The following is a 26013-nucleotide window of genomic DNA, read 5'->3' as shown; positions in this document are numbered from 1 at the left end:
TATATCAAATTCAAGCTTAGAATTAAAGGAAAGTGACAATGCAAATGCACCATTAATATTTTTAATATAAAGTAACTTATTACTACTTATAGCGAATAATGTTTTGTATTATATTCAGTTATACGATTTTAAAATGTAGACGGTCAAAAACGAATTCATGACAGAAAAATGTCACCAAATGGCACTTATGATATATCAAATTAATGCTTAGAATTGAAGGAAAATGACTGTACAAATGCACCATTAATATTCTTAATATAAAGTAACTTATTACTACTTATAGCGAATAATGTTTTGTATTATATTCAGTTATACGATTTTAAAATGTAGACGGTCAAGAACGAATTCATGACAGAAAAATGTCACCAAATGGCACTTATGATATATCAAATTAATGCTTAGAATTGAAGGAAAATGACTGTACAAATGACCCATTAATATTCTCAGTATAGAATGAGTAATTACTAGTTTTAGTAAACAGTATTTTCTATTATATCACTCAATGTTGAAACGCAAAATGTCAGTGACAAATTCATGACAGAAAAGTATCACAGAATGACACTTATGATATATCAATTTAAAGCTTAAAGTATAATAAAACTGACCATATACGTGCCCCATCAATATTTCTTACATAAAGTAACTAATTACCAGTTATAGTAAATAGTGTTCAGTATTATTCAATTTCAAAACTCAAAACATTAAGGACAAATTCATGACAGAAAAGTACCACAAAATGGCACTTATGTTATACCAAAATAAAGCTCAAAGCTGGAAGAAATTATGTACACAAACGCCCCATTACTGTTTCTAATATAAAACGTATAACTTTTCATCGGATGAGATACGCGCTAATACAGCTGAATTGTAAATGAGTTGATCACTTCCAATTGCGGTTTAAACAGTTTATATTAATAATACAAATGAATTGTTTACACAGACATAGTCGGTGTTCTCCAAGCTTCAGATTGATACATCATAATGTCTATTTTGAAATAGTTTTATGTTATGAAATCGTGTAAATTAATTTACATGATATTAATACTAAATTTCATTGAGTAAGCTGATGTTCGAATATTTGTTCCATACATTTACAAGCTTGTTAAGGGAATTCATTTGCTGATAATGCTTGTGCAAATACAGTTGGTCGTAACGACCTCGAAGGTCGCATTCCTTCGTGTTTTTGGTATTCCTTCAGCAAACAGATAGCCTGTAGAGTGTTGTAAAAACTTAAGTATTCGTCATTACAACATCTATCCATCTACTGAACGGATCTTATTTACGTGAAGTGCATCGTATAGCTTTGTTTCGTCAGCATTTTCAAAAAACAACGCCTCTGTCATTGTAATATTACCTACGTGAAACTTTACAAGCATTTAGAAGAGTCATGTTTCCACTGCCTCGACATTTACAATTAATTTATCTACATTTTAATTCGCCTATAAATTCATCTGAAGTTTAACTAATTTTACATTTGCTAAAGTTGTGGATCAAATTGAAAAAATTAAAAAATTGTAGTAATAATATACACAAAATGTTATTACTTCGAAAATAGTTTCTGAATATTCGGTATTTCTTCGGTAAATAATTTTATGTAATAAAAAAGTAATGGAGTTTACAGTTTAAGGATAATTGCGCCTCGCGATTTAATTTCCGTGTAATGAAATTTTCCTTAATAGTAACATTGATACGGTTGAGGATATATATGGATTTATACTGCATAATTTATGCGTAAAATTACACGTCTTCGACGCAGATTGTGGAATACGAAGGTACGCAAATATTTGCTTGTACGAGCACGATATCAGACTCTACCAAATAAGCCATGAAGAAACAATTTGCTCGATTTGCACGCTGACGCATGTCTCAGCTTTATCACCTCCAGTGCCATATTTTTCTTTAGAAATTCGTGAAATAGCGTGCCGGTTTTGGTTGTAAAAAGATGTTTCTAGAAGAAACATTATCGTATTTCTTGCTCTCGCAATCAGTCACGAAGACCATTATCGTTTTTCAACTTTTCAAACCATAACATTTTTCACACTAAAAGTAATAGCTGGAGGAATAGTTTAGAACAGTGATAGGCTGCGTTGTCAAGGGGATTATACACTTCTTCAGGTGAGCATCTGAGAAACTTCATTTGAACGTTTTTAGTTTATATTTCATCGAATTCCTCCATTTTCGAATTTTTGTTGTTATGAGTTATTTTATATTTGCATTTCAAAATTTTTTAAGTTATTTTTTTCATTTTTAAGTTTCTTTATTTTTAAGTTGATAGGCTTCAAAGTTAAAAATTTTGGAAATTATTGAAATTTTGACAAATATGTAAATTTTTTAATGTTTTGAAAGTTTGGAAATTTTCCAAATTTTTTCAAGTTTGGAAATTTTTAAATATTTTGCAATTTTTTACATTTCTGAAGTTTTCGGAATTTTTGAAATGTTTGAGGTTTTCAAAATTTTTTAAATTTTTGAATATTTTGCAATGTTCGACATTTCTGAAGTTTTCGGAATTTTCGAAATGTTTGAGAATTTCAAAATTTTTTACATTTCTGTCATTTTTTGAAAGTTTTATACTTTTTGAAAATTCAGAAATTTTCGAAATTTTTTGAATTTGTGAAGTTTTTGCAATTTTTGAAATTTTTGAGATATTTGATATTTAAAATTTGAAAATTTTTAAATTTCTATTATTCTAAGTCTCAAACTTGAACATTTTTTTAAATTTTCGACTGTAAGACGTGTGGAAATTTCCTGCGACGAAACCGACAGGACTACAGGCAGGGTATGGACAGCGTCAGTTGTCACCCCCACCCACGTCTGTAGGACTAAGACGTACGCTGCAGGGCTAGCGGAACGGGACGGGCCCTCAGAGTCATTAGAACGTCCCAAACGGTCACACGCGTCAATAAATTGCATTTTCCATTGGAAATATATTGTATACAGTTTATTCAAACCTTAGTGTAATAATTCCTTAGCGCATCCTTTTCGATACGTATTTTTCTCTGTTTCTAACATATCAGAAGTGGGATTACCACGTGTTCGGTGTTGCGTGTGTGGGTAACACGTGTGACAGGAATATACCTGGCGAACAAAGTGCGAGACTGTGAAAGCCGTACGTGCTGTTATATATATATATATATATATACAGTTCCAGATAGTGTGTGTAGTGAGCATGAGTGAGCTGAGGGAACATAGAAGCCGTACGCGGTATGATTCGTGTGTAACGGAACGTGAACGTTCGAGGGAGAGATCCCAGCGTGTGCGCTCGAGGGACGATTCGCGCGATTCGGGACGTGCACGCTCAGGAGAAAACTCGGGACGAGTGCGGGGAGATTCGCGTGAATCTTCGCAAGATTCGCGTGAGTCTTCGCGAGATTCGCGGGGACGTTCGAAAAAACGGTCGCGAAAAGGAAAGGAGACGAAGAATCATGGCAGAGCGGATCGCCGTCGTTCAGAGAGGCGATCGCGGGATCGATCCTCCCGAAGGGAGAGGGGGGGACGTTCGCGAGAATCGTCGCGAGTTAGGTCGCGATCACCATCGGTGTCGCGGAGGTCTTCCACGAGGGAGAGTGCGACGGTGGAAGCACTGCTTCAGACCGTCCAAAAATTACAAGAAGAACTGTGTAATGTGCGGTATAGGCCGGCCGCGCAGGAGCATTTAGTGCCTTTATTTGATCCGGCGGACGATAAAGCAGACATAGAAGTATGGGTGCGTGACGTGGACAGGATTGCGAGGCGCGGGGGTTGGCGCGATGAAGATATAACGTGTTATATTGCACGCCAATTGCGGGGGCACGCGCGGCAGTTTTTCGATGAAGAGCAACGGCGTGATCCCACTTGGGAGATGCTGAAAACAGCGCTCGTCGCTCGCTTTAAAAAATCCCTGCCCTTCAACCGGCTGTTCAGAGATGCTGCTAATTACACAGCTCAGCCAGGGCAGAAGCTGGGGGACTATTGTTTCAACAAATTGGCCAAGCTGAGGGCGTTAAAGGTGGACATTCCGGATGAATTTCTAAGGGATGCAGTAATTGGCAGCATCGGAGACGAGACGATCGAAAGGACAATACGATCGAATAAATATATGAGTGCCGACGAATTGTATGCGGCCATGCGGGAGATGGGCACGATGCCGAAGTCGGACGGAGTGTCAGTAGCAAAGATGTCGCGGATTTCTGATCGGGCGCCGATATCTGTAGCAGGGCCGTCGGGGGTGCGGGCCGCAAACAGAAAGAAGCAGCCAGGTGATCAGTCAAAACACACGACTAAGTTCGTGTGTTACAACTGCGGAGAAGAGGGGCACGCTGCGAGGACCTGCTCGAAGCCGCGGCGGAGGTGTGCGAGATGTCAAAAAGATGGGCACCTGGAGCGGTTCTGCTACGGAGCGAAGGTAGCGGTTAATGTAGTACAGGTGAGTCCCGATAATAATAGTTGGGTGATGCACGCCCGAATTAATGGAAAAAGGGTCCAGTGTCTGTTGGACACCGGCAGTGCGAGGACTCTTATTTCCAAGGCGGTTGCATTTCGGTTGGGTATCAAGATGGTCGAGGGACCTTTGATACAATTGCGGGGTTATGGGAGTTTAGGATCCTGTAATCGTTTGAGGGCGGAAGTGACGATACAAGTCATGGAAGCGATCGCCGATGTCACTGCTATTATTGTCGAGACAGAGGCAATGATTTATCAAGTAATTGTGGGGCAAGATTTCATTGGTCAGGACCATGTAATTTTGGTCAAAATGCGGGACCGGATCATTGTCAAGGAATTATCGAGCGTTGGGGTTGCGCCACAATTGATAATAGATGCGTATGCGACGGAAGCGGTAATTGATTTGAGTGCGTTAGACTGCGGCGAGATGTCGGAAGAAGACCGAATCGGTTGTATAAAAGTCATTGAGGAATATAGCGATCGGGTGACGACATCGATGCGGTCGTTGGGTAAAACAAGTTTAGTTAAAATGGATATAAAATGCACGACAGATGTACCGGTCGTTTATCGTCCATATCGAATGGCTGAAGTAGAGCGTGTAGCAGCGCGGGAAATCGTAGAGGAGTTGTTAGAAAACGGAATAATTCAGGAGTCTACTTCACCATACGCGAGTCCTATTACGCTTGTAAAGAAGAAAACGGGCGAGTATCGACTCTGCGTGGATTATCGGCGGTTGAACGCGGTTACCATTAGGGATCAGTATCCTCTCCCGTTAATTGAAGACCAGATAGATCGATTGGGAGGGTATCGGTATTTTACAGCAATTGATTTGGCTTCGGGGTATTACCAGGTAGCGATGGGCGAAGAAGCTATACCGAAAACAGCTTTTGTCACTCCCGATGGGCATTATGAATTTCTACGAATGCCGTTTGGGTTGACGAATGCGCCAGCTGTTTTTCAGAGACTCATAAATACCGTGTTAGGGCCGTTACGAAACTCAATTGCTTACCCGTATATTGATGATATAATTATCCCGTCGAAGACTGTGAAAGAGGGCCTGGAGCGTCTTCGTTTGGTATTAGGTCGACTGCGTGAAGCGAATCTTACGATTAAACTTAGTAAGTGTTCGTTTTTGCAAACAAAAATAACATATTTGGGACGGGAAATTAGTGCGGATGGTGTAAGGCCTGGAGAATATAAAATCACTGCCGTTCTCAAGATGCCGGACCCTAAAACCGTTAAGGAGGTACGTCAGTTCTTGGGTCTAGCCGGGTACTTCCGAAAATTTATTAGGGGTTATGCAGGTCTGGTTGCTCCATTAACCGTGCTTACGAAGAAGAATACACCGTGGACTTGGGGTGAACAGCAGAAGGCGGTTGTCCGTACTGTAAAGGAAATCTTGACGACGAGACCGATTTTAGCTATCTTCGACAGCGCAAAACGGACGGAATTGCATACAGATGCGAGTTCGTTAGGACTAGGGGCAATATTGTTTCAGTATGCAGCTGATGGTAAGCGGCAGGTAGTTGCATACTTTAGCAAGCAAACGACAGTTGATCAGCAAAAATACCATTCGTACGAGTTGGAAACTATGGCTGTTGTACTTGCGTTGCGGTATTTTCGGGTGTATTTGCTTGGTATACATTTTACAGTTATCACTGACTGTAATGCATTGCGTACCACGTTTACTAAGAAGGATTTGATTCCGAGAATTGGACGGTGGTGGCTGGAAGTCCAAGATTATAAGTTTGATATTGAGTATCGGCCAGGTTCAGCGATGCAACACGTTGACGCATTGAGTAGGAACCCAGTGCAAACGGTTGATGTACATCCTGTGGATATCACCGAGGCTGATTGGATTACGGCGGCTCAGATGCAGGACGAACAACTTGGACGGATTCGGGAAATTCTAATAGACAATATTCGTGAGGGCGAAACGAAGCAGTATTTTGCGGATTATGTAATAAAGAAAGGGAAACTTTGCAGGCGGTTGAAGGACGGACGAACACCATGGGTGGTACCACGTGCGGCGCGTTTTCAAATTTGTAGACTGTGTCATGATGATGCGGGGCATTTAGGGCTTGAAAAGACGCTTCGGCGTATTCGTGAAAACTATTGGTTTGCGGGCATGAATGTTTTCGTGGAAAAGTATGTGAATGCATGTTTGAATTGCGCGTACTATAAGCGGACTGGGGCCCGGAGACAGGGAGAGTTACATCCCATAGAGAAAACGCCGGTACCTTTTCATACTTTGCACGTGGATCATGTTGGGCCGTTCGAGAGAAGCAGGAAGGGAAATCGGTATTTGCTGGTTATCGTGGACGGATTTACGAAGTTTACGGTGATAGAACCAGTGAAGGACACGAAGGCAAAACGGGCAGCAAAGATACTCTTGGACATGGTGCATCTTTTTGGAGTGCCTCATCGTATAATTAGCGATAGAGGGACAGCTTTTACGGCTCGAGCGTTTCAGGTTTTCTGCAGGGAGTATGGCATTCGACATGTGTTGAATGCTGTAGCTACGCCTCGAGCAAATGGTCAGTGCGAGAGGTATAACCGAACAATAGTTGCTTCGTTGGCTGCTACGATGGCAGGGAAAAGTCCTGAGCAATGGGACCAAGAAGTAAAAATAATTCAGTGCGTTCTGAATACGACGCATAATAAAGGTATCGGAATGACGCCAATGGAGGCGTTAATTGGATGCAAGGTGCGTTATCCGGCAGAGGGATGGATTTTGGAAGAGGTGCAGGACGGAATTGAGCGTATGGATTTGAATGCGCTTCGGGGGAAAATATCGGAACACATTACGGAAGATCAACGTAAGCAGAAAGAGCGTTATGATCGGCAACGGCGAGCGGCAAGGAAGTTCCAAAAAGGAGATGTTGTACTGATTGAAATTACCGCTGATCAGCCGACGGGAGACAGTCGGAAGCTTCATGCGCGTTTTAAGGGGCCGTTTCGGGTTGTTACGGTATTGTATAATGATCGCTATGAAGTGGAAGATCTGAGAGAAGGGGGTCGCCGAGCGAAAACGGTTGTGGCTGTCGATCGAATGAAACCGTGGGTAGCGGCTGTAGAATAATAGAATTATAGAATAGTTAGTTTTGTTGGTCAACCCCAGCGTGCGTGTATAGTCAGGTAGGAAAAGAGGATTATTTACTGAAAGATTTGGAGGGTTCCAGGGCACTACAGCAGGTAGGCGGCTAAAGGTTGGTCGAGGTCTGTTACGAAAGGGGTGTACTTGGAATAATTAGCATTGAGTTTATATGTTGTTGTGGTTGTGATGGAGGTCACAACATGACAAAGGAGTTGGTTGTTGTGTTTGTGATGGAGGTCACAACATGGCAAAAAAGTTGGTTGTTGTGTTTGTGATGGAGGTCACAACATGGCAAAGAACTGGCTGTTGTGTTATGATGGAGGTCATAACATGACAAGAAGCTGGTTGTTACAGTTGTGATGGAGGTCACAACTGGGTGGAACTCGGTCGTCGTGGTTGTGGTGGAGGTCACAACCCGATGGACAATTGGGTGTTGTGTCTGTGATGGAGGTCACGGCATAACATGATACATGCGGTCATCACTGAGAGGACAGCGGGTCAGAACAACTTCAGTGGACATCGCTGCGTCGAAAGATAATGGACTAAGGAAAACAGACAAGAGGTTGAATCCGGACTGAGAGATGAGCGGAGTTCTTGCTTGGTGGGAAGACTCAATCCATAGGCGTAGCGGGTCGTGGAGTCATAGACATCACATTCAGGCGGGAAGGCTGCGTCTTTCTGCTGTCCAACTGTGATATGACTAAATGGACATGAGTGCCATAAATTTTATTTAATTATTGTTAAGAAGGGTTTTACTACTTGAGAATTAAGTTATTTGAAAGATTTGTATGTCAATGGGGCGTGTTTCTGTTTATGTTCTAGAAACCGAAATAGATTATTTGCTCAGGGATGAGCAAGTGGGGCAGGTTGGCCGAATGTAAGACGTGTGGAAATTTCCTGCGACGAAACCGACAGGACTACAGGCAGGGTATGGACAGCGTCAGTTGTCACCCCCACCCACGTCTGTAGGACTAAGACGTACGCTGCAGGGCTAGCGGAACGGGACGGGCCCTCAGAGTCATTAGAACGTCCCAAACGGTCACACGCGTCAATAAATTGCATTTTCCATTGGAAATATATTGTATACAGTTTATTCAAACCTTAGTGTAATAATTCCTTAGCGCATCCTTTTCGATACGTATTTTTCTCTGTTTCTAACACGACCTTCTGAATTTTTAAATTTCAAACTTGAAAATTTTTCAAAAACTGAGTCTGAAAAATTGAAACTTGCCAGTCTTAAAAGTTCGAAAACAAAATGACTCTGCACCAAAAAGGTTAATCACCCTGATACAAAAATATTGTCGGCGCACTACAATAAACACTGCCGTTTTCGTGTCGACTAATCTGGCACACGTAATTTGCAGGCTATAATGACGATGACAGTGAACCGTCGCCAAAACTTTCGCCCACGTGTCGTCGTCACCGCGCGTTTATTAAATACCTACGCCTGTTCTATTCTATTCGATTCGCTTCATAAAGCACTTTTCATATTCCCGCGTTGCAGTGTTTCGTCGACACTTGTCGAATGATTGTTCCCCGTGATGACGGCACGAGTGAAGTGGAATTTTTCTGGGAAAATTGGCAATTTTCCGGGAAATCACGGTCCGAGAGAAACGACAGAGCGATGGATATAATACGGTACATTTGTTCGCTGCCTTGCATCAGTAAGTGTTCTCACGTTAAATTACTTGCGGTTGAATCGTATTTGAAGAACCTTTTGATTCGTTAATGACACTGAATTCGTGCTTTCACTTTGCGAATGAATAGCAAATGAAAAATGCAGAGGCTATTATTTCGCATTTAACTTTCGTTTTTTCTCTTCATTTCGTAATAAAGAGCTGTTATACGGGCCGATTGCGGCCCAGATGGAAATTAAACACGAAAATGTTGAGATAAACGAGGTTCGTGTGCATATTGTGAGTGCTTGATACGCTGGCAGGCGAATCGATTGCATTTTCATCGTTTCCGACTGCCAACTTATCAAACGCGAATAGTCCTTGAGCTCTGCAGTTAGAGGTCTAATTTTATCAACTTTGAATTGATCAGAAAAAGGTGGTTATAAGATTATTTTGATTTGATGTTAAAAAGTGAAGACTGATTGGAAAATATTGTTATGTTAATAAGTAGTAGTTGTTGAGTTGATAAATTTACATCTTTAGCAATTTAAAAATTTGTACGTTGGAATTGTAAACATTTCAAAGTTTAAGAATTTGTCACCTTTAGAGTTTAAAAATTTCTTCTTTCAGGAATTTAAGAATAAGTTAAAACCTTTTTGAAATTTTAATATTTATGATGTTTGCATATTTGTGTATTTGCCATCATAGAATTTTTCACATTTTCATTGTTTACCACTTGCCTAGAAAGTGCACATTAAATAGAATCTAAGTATTCTATCACCTCAAAAACTGAATAGCAAATACTCAAGAAAGCAAATGTTATAAGAAACAAATAATTACTTTAAATTGATATGATATGTCTTGATATGTTTTATTGAATGAAGACATTTTTCGCGACAGAATTGATTTATCTATCAATTATTTAGAAAGTGCATATCTGTAAATTCCTAAGCATTCTATTACTTATAAGTGAAATAAATAATATTCAAGGTAAAGGTTATAAGGAACAAATAATTAAATTAATAATTGAATGAGATATTTATCATTACATTATTGATGCATTATCTATCAGTTCTTTATAATGTACATTTCAATAGTGCTTAACTATTGCCTCATCTGTATCCTAAATGACAAATAACGAGTAAAAATTATGAGTATCGAACAATTATCTTCAAGTTACAGACTGATGAGACAATTTATTGCAACACTATTGATTTATTATCTATTAGTTATTTGCACCATCTAAAATTTAAACGACAAATAATTAATAAGCTCCAAATTATAAGAAGTCAGTACTTACTTTCAATATTAAGATATAAATACATATCAAAAAGTATCTAACTACTCCGTCATCTGTACCTTAAATGACAAATAATTAACAGGGTAATTCTTAAGGTAACATTTGTAAGAAGCAAAGTATTACTTCAAATGTATAAACTGATGAGGCAATTAATAGCAGCATTATTGACCTATTACCTATCAGTTATTTAGAAAGTGCATTCCTAACAATATTTAACTATTCTGTCATCTGTAACTTAAATGACGAATGAGTAACAAGAAAATGTAAGAGATGAGTAATCATCTTACATTTCTAAACAGGTGAGACAGTTATCATAGCACCATTGATCTATTATCAGTTATCAATATATTACATAACCAAAATCCAACTGACTCACTGACTCACTCATCACAATGTTTAGACACTTCTCGACATGCTAAAGACTTGCGGTTTTTTCGATTCCTCTCGTCGACAATTGGCAATGCAAAAACTATCAAACATTAAAATTTGTCGAGTTGCAAATTATTATAAGATATACTGGTACAAAGTTTATTCGCTTGTAGCGTGCGAACACGTTGCGACGCGATCAACAAAATGAAGTTGTCGCTAGGCGGAGTGTAACGTGATGGTGGTATAGTCATGAGTTCGCAAAACAACAGAGGCTGAATGTAAACAAATTATATAGACTAATAAAATTTCCCAACAGTGGCTATAGGAGCGCTTCTGGTGCTCATAACGCCATATTCTTTTTGAATAAAAACCTGTAAATTTCTCAACAAAAATTATGGGGACAAAAGCGCCCATACGCGTGAAGTATGTGAAACTGCAAGGTAGTCGGACAAAGCCCTCAGCGAGTTTATAATATACATATCATGTCGTCATCTGTAGCTTAAATGACAAATAATTAACAAGATGAAGATTACAAGCAACGAGTAATTACCTGAAATTTCTAAACATGTATCGCAACGCTATTGATCGAACGGTAATTTTCCTGGCTTCCATATGAAAAGTGCACGATGGTCATGCAGTTACTCGCGTGGGTACTATTCAGGCTACCACGTAACATCGAGTCATTGGATATTCATTGAGTATCACGAAGGCCGATAATGATAATCCGTTGGAAGAATGCTGCGGTCTCCAGAGCCACAGTTATGCGGAGCAACTAGCCGCATGTCAATTTGTTCCCCGTTGGTCAGAAACGGCGTTAGACGATCACGAGAGCGATGCACTCGAGATTATACCTTCGAGATATCGTTAGATAAACGTAGAAATTCCTACGGGTTCTATTGACAGAAACGTAAGCGTTCTGAAAGTGTACACATTTTGTTGTTGGCGAGGTCGAGGAAAGCTTCGGTCGCGATCGAATAACAGATTTGAAATTCCCGCGCCCGGGTACGCAGTTTATTTTTCATGGTGTAAAAGCTATGGCGTGCTGAGGTGTCACCGGCACCGTTATGAGAGCGGACAGCTTTACGAGCTTGGAGGAAAAGCCAGTCCAATCTACTCAAAGGTCGTTAACACGGCTCACCGAAAGGGTCATATGTGGTTCGTGTGATGGTTTTTAAGTGGACGAGCAAATGTTGAGAAATGCTTATAAAATGCTTGTAGCGTTCAGTGTATACGAATTGATATTGCTGTTTCTATTAATATCGATGTTGCTACTGCTGTGCATTGCTATCGATATTACGAACGATTTAACTATCGATGTTACTTCAGGATGAATGTTGCTGAGATATTCTTGCACTGAATGGTATTCGGTGAAATGCTATTAGATAAATATTATGTATGCACATCGCCATGGTTGTTAGTATTAACGTTTTTATTATTTTTAGTAGTGATGGTGTAACTATTAAGCATTGGTAACACTTTAACTGTCAATATTATTAATCACAAGCTTCTGTCATTATCAAGTACTAATTATAATCGTTATTATCGATATTACCAGTTGTATCGTTATTAATGTAAATATTACTAGTGCCAGTACTGTAACTATAAATATTAATATCAATATCTATTGTAGCTATCAATAGTATCAATGACTGTAACTGTAAATGTATCATCGAACTATAACAGAATCCTGCAAAGCATCAGGTTAAGGAGAGCAAGGTGACTCAATAATGTACCAAACAATCGGCGGTGCCGTCATTATTAAAGGCTACTCTCTGTATCACGTAATAGCATTATCAGTAATTGATTATTCACGCGACGAACTCGCAAGGACACGAAGGAACGTAACGATTTCCTTGCTACACGAATACGTGCCCCATGGAAATCGACAGTGGAAAGGAAAGTAAATTTTTCCTTTCAACCATATCGCTGCCCCGACGTGAAAGTCTAATAAACGCGACTTTAAACGGTCTAGCAACCAGTGAAATAACGACCACGGTAATATTGATAACGACGATTTATCATTGTGCAGAGTTGTTAGATCGAAACTGGCTATCGAAATGCCGTGGTACTTTGTGATGCAACGTGTTTGGAAAAGAAGATAAGGATACATTAGAGCATGTGGAGGTTTCTGGGTCGGGTAAATATTTGATCCAAGGATAATAAACTTGATTTTGTGTTTCATTATAAATTATGACACGCCGAATGCGGCCGAGCAGTATAAAGGTTTGATTGCAAGTTTTATTACAAAAATTTAATTTCGGCAAAAGTTCGTTGCGGATATGTATTATTTTATTAAATGTGGTTATTGGTAACTTTCTTTCTTGTTAAGAAATTATGATTTTTATCTTGAATAAAATCCAAGGTTTTCAACAAAATTATTCTGAGGTTTGTTAGGAATATATTTTTTATCCTAAAACTTGTTTCTTATTTCCTTATCGATAATTTATTTATTTCCCCAACACCTCAGTAAGAGCAGTAATAAAACGTTACAAGGTTACAAAATATGCAATTTGAGAGCTGCAGCTGAACATATTTAATGGAATGCAAGCAGACAAAATACAAGGCACATAAAAGGCAATGAATGACATTTTCTTCCTCGTGCTCGCATAATACGGGTTCATACGGGTGTTCATACGGGTTTGTCGTTATAATGAGGTCAAGGCGTTCCATAATCTATGGGGGACGCCATGTTGTCCCAAATATCAAACCCATACACCGTAAATCACAGCTAAAGTCAATTTATTCTATCGACTCGATACGGAGTTTAATTGCTTGAACACTCACGGGACGATGACTCAAGATCACATTGATTTGTTTGAATACTCGCTGGGCAATAATTCAAAATAAAACAGAATTGCTTGAACATTCGCGAGGACAATTTAATATTCAATAGAACTATTTCAGCATTCATGAAACAATATATTAAAATTAAATTGCTTAAGCATTCACGAAACAAAGATAAAGAATTCATTCATTAAAAAAACACTTAAAAATTGAATCGAGTTGTTTGAACGGCGCATGAAAATTGCATAGAATGGAATGAATAATTGTAAAACACTGATTCGAAATCGAATCACAGGGATGTTTGCAAGTGAAAATGTCAGCCATGTCAAGTGTCTCCCGAAATGTCAGGGAAAGAAGTTAAAGGAATAGAAAGAAAGGCTCCTCGCCTCGTGGCACTGACAGATACGAGTTTATTTACAGAAACGGTTTTAGTGGCGACGACGAGCGGCGTCAGGTACACGTCGCGCACCACGTCCGGTCCTCCGCATATAGAACATCCGCTGCACCACGCACACACTGCTCGGTTGCGCTTTTATGCGCTCCGTGCTCGCATACGCACGTAGCGGCAACTCGCGCGATACGTCGCACGTCTTTCTTCCGTTCGACCATTCTCCATTGACCCTTCCAACTTACAATGCGACAAGACGAATTTCATTTTATACTTTATTTCGCTTCCTTTTTCGCGATTCTCCACTTTTACTCTACACTAGTATTATAGGGACTTAGGAATGAGGCGATGTTAGAATATTGGAATATAGGGATTTCGGGATATTGGAATTTACGGATCTAGGGAATTAGTAGTATAGGAATTTTTTAATGGAAGGATATTGAGATTTTTAAGTCTAGGTATTTTTGGATCTAGGGTTTTTGGGAATAGTGATTTTTGAATTTAGAGATTTGGAGGCATAGGGATTTTTTGACTTTAGGGAGATTGGGATCTAGGGAGAGTGGGATCTAGGGAGAGTGGGATCTAGGGAGAGTGGGATCTAGGGAGAGTGGGATCTAGGGAGATTGGGATATAGGGAGATTGGGATCTAGGGAGAGTAGGATCTAGGGAGATTGGTATCTAGGAAGATTGAGATTTAAGAAGATTGGAATCTGGGGAGAGTGGAGTTTAGGGAGATTGGAATTTAGGGAGATTGGGATCTAGGGAGATTGGGGTCTAGGGAGATTGAAATTTAGAGAGATTGGGATCTAGGGAGATTGGGGTCTAGGGAGATTGGAATTTAGGGAGATTGGGATCTAGGGAGATTGGGATTTAAGAAGATTGGAATCTAGCGAGATTGGGGTCTATGGAGATTGGGATCTTGGGAGATTGAGATCTAAGGAGATTGCGATCTAGGAATATAAGGATGAATACCATGATTTTGAGATATAGGGATGTAAAGATTAGAAGATCTAGGGATATAGGTGGATTTTAAGACAATCAATATTTGGGGATTTTAGAACATAGTTTTATATACCAGCTTAAAAAACTTGTAATATTTAGCACTATACAAATCTACTCATAAAAACTTCATAAATAAACAGATCTAGCAAAACGAATTTAAGAACATCCGAATACTAATTATTTAGAAATATGTAACTCTAAATAACCTTCACACACATTCACATTTTGCTTCCATAGTATAAATACATGTTACAAACTTATCAATCTATAAAACTTTTATTCAATTATTTATGTAATTAACTTTAGTCCAAATACCTTAGTACATTTTCTACGTTTCAGATCACAATTGACCCACTATACCGGGGTTAATTCGATCGATAATTTTTATGGAGGTACTTTTACCAATACGCCCATTAAAAATGAATGACTCCAACATCACGTAATATCATTCGCGTTATCGCGTCGCGTAACACTTGTTCTGCACGAACGTTTCATGAAGTCATGGCTACAACAGTCTGCTAGGCCGACAATTTCTTCAGCTTGTCCCCTTTCGCTTTGCCAGCTTGTGCTCTTCGCTTTTTGCCACCATAAAACCGTCTCCTTTTGCAGCTGAAAGCGCGTAAGTCAGTTGAAAGTGTCCTCGAATCAAATGGTTTACTATGGTGGTTCTTTGTGTGATGATCGAACGACTTTTCTGTACTATTTTATTTTCGTCATTTTAATCGATATTTCTTCTTTCGCTCTTGCTTTATGGGGGTTGATTTCGTAAATCTTTATGTTAGAAGCTAGTTTGATATGATGAATGAAAAATAGAAAATATTATGGTTCTTTTTTTGGAGGAAAGTTATGTTGCTTTTTGGAAGGAGTTAAGTTACGAGTGTGGAAATCTGAAAATCTAGAAATTCGTTTAAGTTACAAGTTTGTAACTCAATCTTTTAAATTGAGAAGTTTAACAGTTCCAAAAATTTAAGATTTTTCAACCTCAAAATTTCTAGTTTTCTCATCCAAAATTTGTCTAATCTAAGAATATTCTAATCTAAATGAATTTTATATTTACACAAACTGTTAAATACTGATATTATCATTAAGTCATAAAATTTTCAATCATTCCAAATTAAATTGATTAAGTCAATAATTATTTCTAATAATATCTCCATAAAATTATCTACTGATCTAAATTTGAAAGTTGGAAGGGTTAATCTTCAAGAATTTAGAATTCATCCTATATTTACAGAAACTGTTAAATACTGATGTGATCATTAAGTCATAAAATTTTCAATCATTCCAAAATAAATTGATTAAGTCAATAATTATTTCTAACAATATCTCCATACAATTATCTACAAATCTAAATGTGTAAGTCCGAAGGGTTAATCTTCAAGAATTTAGAATTCGTCCTATATTTACAGAAACTGTTAAATACTGATGTGATCATTAAGTCATAAAATTTTCAATCATTCCAAAATAAATTGATTAAGTCAATAATTATTTCTAATAATATCTCCATAAAATTATCTACAGATCTAAATGTGTAAGTCCGAAGGGTTAATCTTCAAGAATTTAGAAGCAGTAGGTAACTGAAAATGTGTCCATATTCGTGTGGAAGGGTAATCTTGTCGCGAGCTCACCTGCCAGTTTGCAGGTGTCTTTCGTTAAGAGGGTTTGAAGCATGGCTTTAAAACTACCCAACACCTGCTGGTCCCAGTTATTTTTAAGTTACAACTCGAAGATAACTATCGTCCAATACCGTGACACTAATTAAATTCAGTTGCCAATTAATTTTTGATACCTTGATGCAAAAGATGAAAGCGAGACTCGAAACCTTATATGCTTCTCAAAATTTAGATTAATTTTCGAACAAAATTATAGTCAATTTTAACGCGTACAAAACTTATTTCAAATATTTTATATGAACATACAAGTATTGTATATTGTGTAAATATTTCTTTGCATAATATAGAGGTGTTCAATTTTTTATTTTAATTATATTTTGCCTTTTTTTTTTTCATTTTAATTTTGTCTTCAGTTTTGTTTAATTTGAATTTTGTTCATTTTAATTTTATCGAATGTCTAAACACTTTTGTATTTAGACGTTACACTTTGTTTATTTGGTTTTGTTATTAATTTTATTTTAATTTTACCAAATGTCCAAACATTTTGTTTCTCCCAATTTTGTTTTATTTTAATTTTACCAAGTGTCCAAACATTTTGTTTCTTCTAATTTTGTTTTAATTTTAATTTTACCAAATGTCCCAACATTTTGTTTCTCCTAATTTTGTTTTATTTCAATTTTACCAAATGTCGAAACATTTTGTTTCTCCTAATTTTGTTTTATTTTAGTTTTACCAAATGTCCAAACATTTTGTTTCTCCCAATTTTGTTTTATTTTAATTTTATCAAATGTCCAAACATTTTGTTTCTCCTAATTTTGTTGTATTTTAATTGTACCAAATGTCCAAACATTTTATTAATTTTAATTTTCTTATTTTAATTTTACAAAATATCCAAATACTTGAAAAAAATTACATAAATAATAATCGAAGTCTAAAACCTGAGAAGTAAAAATAAGAACGTACAAATTTTAAACGATTTGAATTCGAAAGTTAAATTGCAAGAACAGTTTTGGAAAAAATTATTCGACGTAATGTTTCTTTGCAACTGTAATAAAATCAACGTTGTGTTTATTATTACTGAAAAGAATTACGCGTTTCATGTGCTACTAATTACGCATTCCTGTACGATGAGTAGGCTGGTATCTCCAGCAATTTTGTTTTTTCTGCAAGATTTACGAGCTGTATTTTTGTAAGAAAAGCGCGTAGGTAATATAACCAGATGAATTTTTTTCTTGGTAGCTCTTACATTGCTGATAATCTTGAACGACAGTGTATATTATCCGTACACAATTTCGTGGAACACCCTTTTGATATGGTTAACTGTAATATTTTCAATCGTTTTGCCCTGTGTCATATTTCATTTAGCTGTTATTATTTACAGCGATTAAGTAGTCTCTCGTTACATTGTTACCGACACGATTGCAAATCACGAACGAAAAATTCGTGGAATTGGCAGTATATTGAGATTACCATGGTCTTTTATTAATGCTTGAGGTTTAAGATTGTTAGGCTACATTTTTATATTTTATAATTTTCAAGATTTGAAATTTTTAAATAAATGTAATTTGCTAATTCTTAAATTTATGAATCGTAAAACTTTAGAATTCCTGAACTCTTAAGTTTATACTACTTAATTGGAGCTATTTTTGTAAGTTTTTGCAATTTTTGAGTATTTAAAATTTTTAAAGTTCTCAATTTCGAAATTCCCAGATTTCAAAATTTCAAAAATTTTCAAAGGTTACAAATTTCAAATTCCAAAGAATTCCAAATTCCAATGATTCCAAATTCCAAGGATTCCAAATTCCAGGGATTCCAAATTCCAAAGATTCCAAATTCCAAAGATTCCAAATTCCAAAGATTCCAAATTCCAAAAATTCCAAATTCCAAAAATTCCAAATTCCAAAAATTCCAAATTCCAAAAATTCCAAATTCCAAAAATTCCAAATTCCAAAAATTCCAAATTCCAAAAATTCCAAATTCCAAAAATTCCAAATTCCAAAAATTCCAAATTCCAAAAATTCCAAATTCCAAAAATTCCAAATTCCAAAGATTCCAAATTCCAAGGATTCCAAATTCCAAGGATTCCAAATTCCAAGGATTCCAAATTCCAAGGATTCCAAATTCCAAGGATTTCAAATTCCAAGGATTTCAAATTCCAAAAACTCCAAAATTACCAAAAACTCCAAAATTACCGAAAACTCCAAAATTATCAAAATTTCCAAAAATTCGGAACTCCTTTACAATTTCCAAAATTGAATATACCTTGTGGTTACGCGAACTGTAAACTGCAATATAATGCGAGGCAACCTACAGTTCAGTGTTCGATAGGAAATTTACGACACTACTTATCCGTCTCCATAAATGGCTTTTCATACGAATTATCCATGTACCTTTAACGATTGACGTCCATACGAAAGTTGCAATATAACTAAAGTCCACCATAACTTTCTACGGATTCATGTTTCAAAATAACTCCGTCGAAAGCGTTGTTCAAATCTCGCGAAACACGATAATGGATTAAAACCGATTGTATTCTCCCAAGATTAATCTTTTTTTCTGAATTACTTGCTTTCTACGCGGAGAAATTGAAAAAATCGTGCCATTCAACACTCGAGCACCTCTTTCTTCTTATTTCATTCCTCGAGTTTAGTTTCAAATTCCGCGAATGCTTTAGTTTGTTTTAAAATTCAGTTCCTCGTATTTGCGCCTCTCTCGGATTCGTTCATTTACAATTTCGTGACGCGTTGAATGTCACTGACATCATCGAAAGTCGTAGCTCATAAAAAAAAATAAGAAAAAACCATGTTCCATATTGAAAAGAAAACATTTAATATTTTTGATGTTACGTCACCGGCTCATTCGTACAAAAACCAAGGCTGGTCGTGTCAGAGAAATCTTTTTCGAGCCTCGTTTACATTGAAATTGCAGAGGATTAACGCTGACGATTAAAAATAGTTCACTGTTAGCTTTACCTACGAAAAACTTTATGGAATGTTCATCTTTCTCATCCTTGCCCCATATCTTCTTGAATGTTTGCATAATTGCTCGTTTCATTATGTTACTTCTTGTGAACTGTTGCATTTGCTAAGAAATTCTTTACATTTTCGTCTAATTATATTGTAAACTTCAGTTTTCTTGGTTGTGGTAAACTTAGTAAATTATATTAGAAAATTCGTTCTTTTGTTACTAAATTTCTTTTGATTACACTATTGATTTAAGTTGACTTAAAAATTTGCTTTTTAAAAATTTTGTCATAGAACTTTTTTTTAAAATTATACTATCATGTTGGTCTTCTTAAAATGATATTATACAGATGACTTTTTTTAATTCTCACAAAAATTTTTACAGAATTTATTTTTTTTAATTATGCTTTGGAATTGTTGTTCTAAAATTGTATTATAGATTTCGTTTGTTTAAATTATCTTATGGAATTCATTTCTTAAAATTATTTTGTAAAATTGTAGTCAAATTAATTTCTTAAAAATGATATGAGAGAATTGACTGTTTGAGTTATGTTAAAATATTGATTTTTTTAATCACATTGTAGAATTGTATTTTTAAAATTATATTATACAATTGATTTTTTTGAACTTTATTATAAAATTGATTTTTTAAATTTGTTATAAATTTGATTTTTTTAAAATCATACTATGGAATTGGTTTTTTAAAATTCTATTGTACAATTGGTTTATTTTAACTTTATTATTAAATTGATTTTTTAAATTTGTTATAAATTTGATTTTTTAAAAATCATACTATGGAATTGGTTTTTTAAAATTCTATTATAAAATTGTTTTTTTTTAACTTTATTATTAAATTGATTTTTTAAATTTGTTATAAAATTGTTTTTTTAAATCATATCTATTGTAACTTGCATTATTAAAATTTTTGAATAATTAAGATACAGAGTTTTTCATAGAAAAGCATGACTGCAGCTTTCTAATAAGGCTTACCTAATGTATATTGTTAATTGTTTAGGTCAGTATTATCTTATCGTTCCTTTGAAACGGTATTAAGAGCTTTGTGTGATTAGAATATCAATTGAAATGCAGTTGAGTGATATGCTAAGAAGTGTCTTTTGCATATTTAATTTAACGTCGTAAAAATAGAATTTCAACCAAAAGATAATATTGATGACACCTTACAATAACATTTTCAAACAATTCTCCACACTTCTGATTTCTCAAATATTCAAATCCTCAGTTTATCCAATTTTTTCATTTTTAAATCTTTTCTAAATTCGTAAATTATATGTAAATTCTACGTAAATTAAACAGTAGTAAATATGTAAGTCAAGCGGTATTAAATGCAAATTAGAATCATAATTATATGTTATCATAACTGTAATCGTAGTAAGAAGAGAGCATATTAAAATCGCGAGAGAAGTAACGAACGTAGAATTCGAAACGATACTAAATGGAAATAAAGTTTCACGAGTGGAAATTGTCGTCCCAGTTGTCGACAAACCTCCATCGTTTTATAGGGTTGTTCATCCCGTGCGAACGATCTTAACGAGTTGAAACAACTTTAATTAAGCGCATTACGCTAGGCTTGTCCCGTTGAACTTTGCCTATCGTATTCTAACACGAGGAAATAATGTCTTCCAGCCGTGTTATTCTTACCATCGAACAATTTATTCTTTCGAGAATCTAACAATGCCACAACTTGTTATGACTGCGATGCACGCGATGCGCGAAACACACGGTACATGTATGCACAATTTGTGATAAGATTAAACTTGCTAAGGTGAAGGAAAAATTATACGCTCTATCTTCTTTCTGATAACTCGCATTATTAAATGCTTTTTATTATAATAAACAGCAGTACTTTGATAAATACGTTCCATGAAATTTATCTCCTCTTTCTTTTTATATTTAATTTTCATAAAATTTAATCAGAATCAAGGTAAAAAGTTCTCTGACATAACATGATGTAAAATAATTAAAAAAATTACAGAAAAGTTTATAAGAATATAAATAACAATAATTTCCCAGTATCCCTGTGATGTAATAAAAATAATAATGTCCCAGTATCTTATGGCACATCGAAAAAGCTTGTTGATTCTTTGACTCGCAGTTGTAAATTGATTTTGTGCGCTATCGAAAGTGCAGGATAAAAAAATGAGCTCTACCCTTATATTTCATTTCTGAGCGTCAAAGGATTAAAGAAGAGGAATCCTTTTCTTGAGTTTCTACAACGGCCTCCTCCACACGGTGCATACCCACTAATTTATCATGACCCGTGACTCCGGGATGAACGGCAAGGAAAGAAGGAAGAAGAAGAAAGGAAAGAAAAGAAAAAAAAAATCCTTGAGACCGGTTTCCTTTCTTCGCCGCTTATTTTTCTCGTCTCGTACCGCCAGATCGATCTCATTCGTAAAACTTCGACGAGATTATTCGTCGCTGCGTGGTCCTTTTTCTTCCCTTTACGAATAGAATCGCAAGAAAGTTAGTTTAACGTAGATAAATTGTATAATTAAGTTATGAGTGAATTTAAAAATTTTTAGGTATTTTAAAACGTTATTGTCGTATTTTGTGTACGTGTTTTTATGTTTGATAGTTTATTTGTAGTAATTTGAGTGTCTTTTTCCGCAGGCATGGCGACAGCCGGTCTTGAGGTGCGCGAAGCTGGACGAGCATTGAGAGTACAAACGGAAGCACCGCATCTCGTTTCTATGGGAAGCGGCCGTTTATCCACGGCGGTGACCCTGCATCCCTTAGCAGAAGGTAAAATTAATCTAATTTTTACGAGAAATTAAAAAATGTTGGTTGAACATGTAAAATTTTGTTCAGGTATTTTTGAAAAAATGTTTATCGCGTTATTGCGACTTCCAGCATAAATTCATGACATAAAAGTATGTTAAAATAGCACTTGTAATACGTCAAATTAAAGCTTTCACATCACTGAAAATACGTGTGTAAATGCACCGTTAATATTCTGAATGTAAATTAATTGGTCTTCATTTGAAGCAGTTAGTGTCATTCTATCGTTTCACACGCTTAATTTTCAAACAGAAAAATTATAACATAATTTCATGACAGAAAAGTATGATAAAATGGCACTTATGATACATCAAATTAAAGCTCCAACATCGCTGAAATAAATGTGTAAAGGCCCCGTTAATATTATTAACATAAAATAATTGGTTGTCATTTGAAGCAACCAGTGTCATTTTATTACAATCTATATCCAATTTTCGACTCCAAAAGTTCTAACACAATTTCATGACATAAAAGTATTTTAAAATGACACTTATGATACATCAATTTAAAGCTTAAGACGTACTCAAAATTACTCTACCTAAAGCCCTCGTTGACATTATTACCATAAATGTGTCTATTATTTGAAGTATCCATTGTTATTTTACTGTATCAAACATCTTATGTTTTCGTGACATAAGTTTCATGACATGTCTTCAAATGGCACTTATGATGTATCAATTGAAAGTTCAAAGGTTGACAAAAATGCGTGTACTAATGCCCCACTAATATTCTTAATCTAAGATAATGAATCGTGATTCGAAGCAATCAGTGTTATTGCATTACTTTCAAATATTCAATTTCGAAATGTAAAAATACCAAGACCAATTCATGAGATAAAAGCATGACAAAATAGTACTTGCAGTGCACTAATTTAAAGGTTAACGCTTGGCAAAAACGACTACATGCCCCCATTAGCATTGATAATATAAAACAGCTGTTCATCATCTGAAACAATCGGTGTTATTGTGCTATATCTAGTTCCAAAAGGAGGTTAAAAGTCGGAGACAATTTCACGACAGTATTCTAAAATGTCGGTTGTAGCACATCAATTTAAAGCTTAAACAATGACAAAAATGACTGTGCAAACGCTCCATTAATTATCCTTAAAACGACTGGTCATCACTTGAAGACAGTGTCATTTTACTCTACGACGTATCCAATTTCGAAGCGTATAAAGTCCGAGATAATTTCATGACATAAAAGTATCACAAGATGGCACGTATAATATATCAATTTAAAGCTTACAGATTGACAAAACTGACTACATAAAGGCCCTGTTAATATTCTTAATATAAACTGGTCGCCCGAAGCAACCAATGTCATTTTAGTATAATGTCAAATCGTTAAAAGTAGAATACAATTTCATGACATAAAAGTGTCGCTAAATGGCACTTGTGATACATCAAATTGAAGGTTAATATTTAACAAAAATGACTGCGTAGAGAATTGTTTGCAGTTCTTGGTAGAAAATAACTGGTTGTCATTTTTTCAGTGCTGTTACACAAATGTGTACATTAAATTATTTCACTTCGAAACGTGAAAATTCACAGATTGATTCGTGACATAAAAGTATTACAAAATAGTACTTACAGCACATTAGAAAGTTTGGAAATTAGACAAAAATAAAAATAGTCATTTCTTTCAGCTTGTACAAGTAAAAATGTCAAAGGTAATTTTAAGCATTTTCCCTAACTGAGCAATTTCGTCGAAAACGAGATTGCAGTCGGGAATTAAAAATTAGAGCCGTAATTAACTCGATAAAACTCATCAGCGAATAAGCCGGCCTCGTAAGTCTATATATCCCTGAAATAATCACAACCGGAATTTCTCGCGGCCGTAGAAGCTCGGGGGCGAAAAATTCACATTTAAAAATACATCGTGGACGCGGCAGGAAGCCGAGAGGTCCTCCGAGCACGTGCATCGATGTCGAAACCGGAAAGCAGTCGACCAAGCACAAATATTTGCATTCGAATCGAATAGGAGACGATCCGCCAGCTTATTATGTTAATAAAGGCAAGCTTCGCGAAGGAAGAAGAAATTTCGTAACATGTTTTGTAATTTTCCGGGAGACCATGATACAATCATATTTTTCTACGGATACCAGACGCGTTGAAGGCTGCGGTTATGATCTTTGTATCGATAAAAATAACGCGGTTTATTTATATTTTCAATTGATGGTGAAACAGTGTCGTTCGTCAAATTGTGTCAGACTTGATATGTTTCGAAACCGGTCATTGTCTGATCTAACTAGCAATTAGTCATTTTATAGCGGGAATAGTAATGGGACGATTATATTATTCTTGTTAATGTTTGAGCTTTTTATCGATGGTGTGCATTTTGTAATATTTTTGTGTCATGAAATTGTTTTTGAATTTTTTATATTTTGAAGATAGATGTGATGCAGTGTTTGAATAATTATTACTCATTGTGTATATCAAGTATTGATAAAGTATTTACATAGTCATTTTCGTTAAACCATAAGCTTTAATTTGGTGTATTATAAGTGCCATTTTGTAATACTTTTCTGTCATGAATTTGTCTTTGAAATTTTAAGTTTTGAAACTGGATGTAACATTAAACATTGTTTGCTATAATTATTAATTAACAAATCTGTATAAGGAATATTGATGGGGCACTTATATAGTTATTTTTGTTATACTTCAAGCTTTATATTGATATAACATAAGTGGCATTTTGTGATACTTTTCTGTCATGAATTTATCTTTGAAATTTGAAGTTTTGAAATTGGGCAGTTAGATGTAACATTAAACATTGTTTGCTATAACTATTAATTAACAAATCTGTATAAGGAATATTGATGGGGCACTTATATAGTTATTTTTGTTATACTTCAAGCTTTATATTGATATAACATAAGTGCCATTTTGTGATACTTTTCTGTCATGAATTTATCTTTGAAATTTTAAGTTTTGAAATTGAACAATTGGTTGTAACATTAAACATTGTTTACCATAACTAGTAATAAACAAATTTGTATAGGGAATATTGATGGGGCACTTATATAGTTATTTTTGTTATACTTCAAGCTTTATATTGATATAACATAAGTGCCATTTTGTGATACTTTTCTGTCATGAATTTATCTTTGAAATTTTAAGTTTTGAAATTGGACAATTGATTGTAACATTAAACATTGTTCGTCACAACTAGTAATAAACAAATCTGTATGGGGAATATTGATGGGGCACTTATGTAGTAACTTTTGTTATACTTCAAGCTTTATATTGATATAACGTAAGTGCCATTTCGTAATACTTTTCTGTCATGAATTTGTCTTTGACTTCTTGCATTACTGAATAATTGTACACCATAAAATAATATCGCCATAATTAGCAACCAATCATTTCGTATTAAAGATACGAATGGTGCCTTCGCAGCGTTATTTACGACACCATTTAAGCTTTAAATTGATACGGTATAAGAACTGTTTTATAGTACATTTCTGTCATGAAATTGTGATTATCGTTGATTAAACCCAGATCACGACAGTTCAACCACAGTTTCTTCCCAATGTGAGTAGATTTAGCCGGCCTGTGATGTTAGAAATAAACTTCGTGTGAAGTCAGTTCTCGGAAAGAATCGTTCGCCGAGAAACGAGAAAATTTGATTTCGTGTTTCCGGAAATATTTTCACTTTCCCGAA

At 35.7% G+C, this 26013-nt stretch overlaps 2 protein-coding genes across 5 annotated transcripts in view; both read left to right on the top strand.

The window, feature by feature from the left end:
- The window catches only part of LOC100881980 (uncharacterized), a 75474-nt gene that overhangs the window by 17279 nt on the left and 32182 nt on the right, over positions 1 to 26013 (top strand). Inside the window, exons 1-2 of one of the 4 annotated variants that reach the window (XM_012292300.2) lie at positions 9017 to 9180; positions 22183 to 22314. In XM_012292300.2, the coding sequence (XP_012147690.2) occupies positions 9042 to 9180; positions 22183 to 22314 (271 nt within the window). In that variant the 5' untranslated portion in view covers positions 9017 to 9041. Of the gene's footprint in view, positions 1 to 9016; positions 9181 to 22182; positions 22315 to 26013 lie in introns of those variants that run through there. The other 3 variants (XM_076530762.1, XM_003706267.3, XM_012292299.2) reach the window with 3 other exon arrangements.
- On the top strand, positions 2707 to 8591 carry LOC143264290 (uncharacterized). The gene is made up of 2 exons (XM_076530766.1): positions 2707 to 4402; positions 8339 to 8591. The coding sequence occupies exons 1-2, from the start codon at positions 3167 to 3169 to the stop codon at positions 8348 to 8350; spliced, it is 1248 nt and encodes a 415-aa protein (XP_076386881.1). The 5' UTR covers positions 2707 to 3166; the 3' UTR covers positions 8351 to 8591.

Source organism: Megachile rotundata, chromosome 4 (genome assembly GCF_050947335.1).
Source record: "Megachile rotundata isolate GNS110a chromosome 4, iyMegRotu1, whole genome shotgun sequence".
NCBI classification, from domain to species: Eukaryota; Metazoa; Arthropoda; class Insecta; order Hymenoptera; family Megachilidae; genus Megachile; species Megachile rotundata.
Note: the sequence above shows the minus strand (reverse complement) of the source record. Positions and strands in the feature narration are given on the sequence as shown.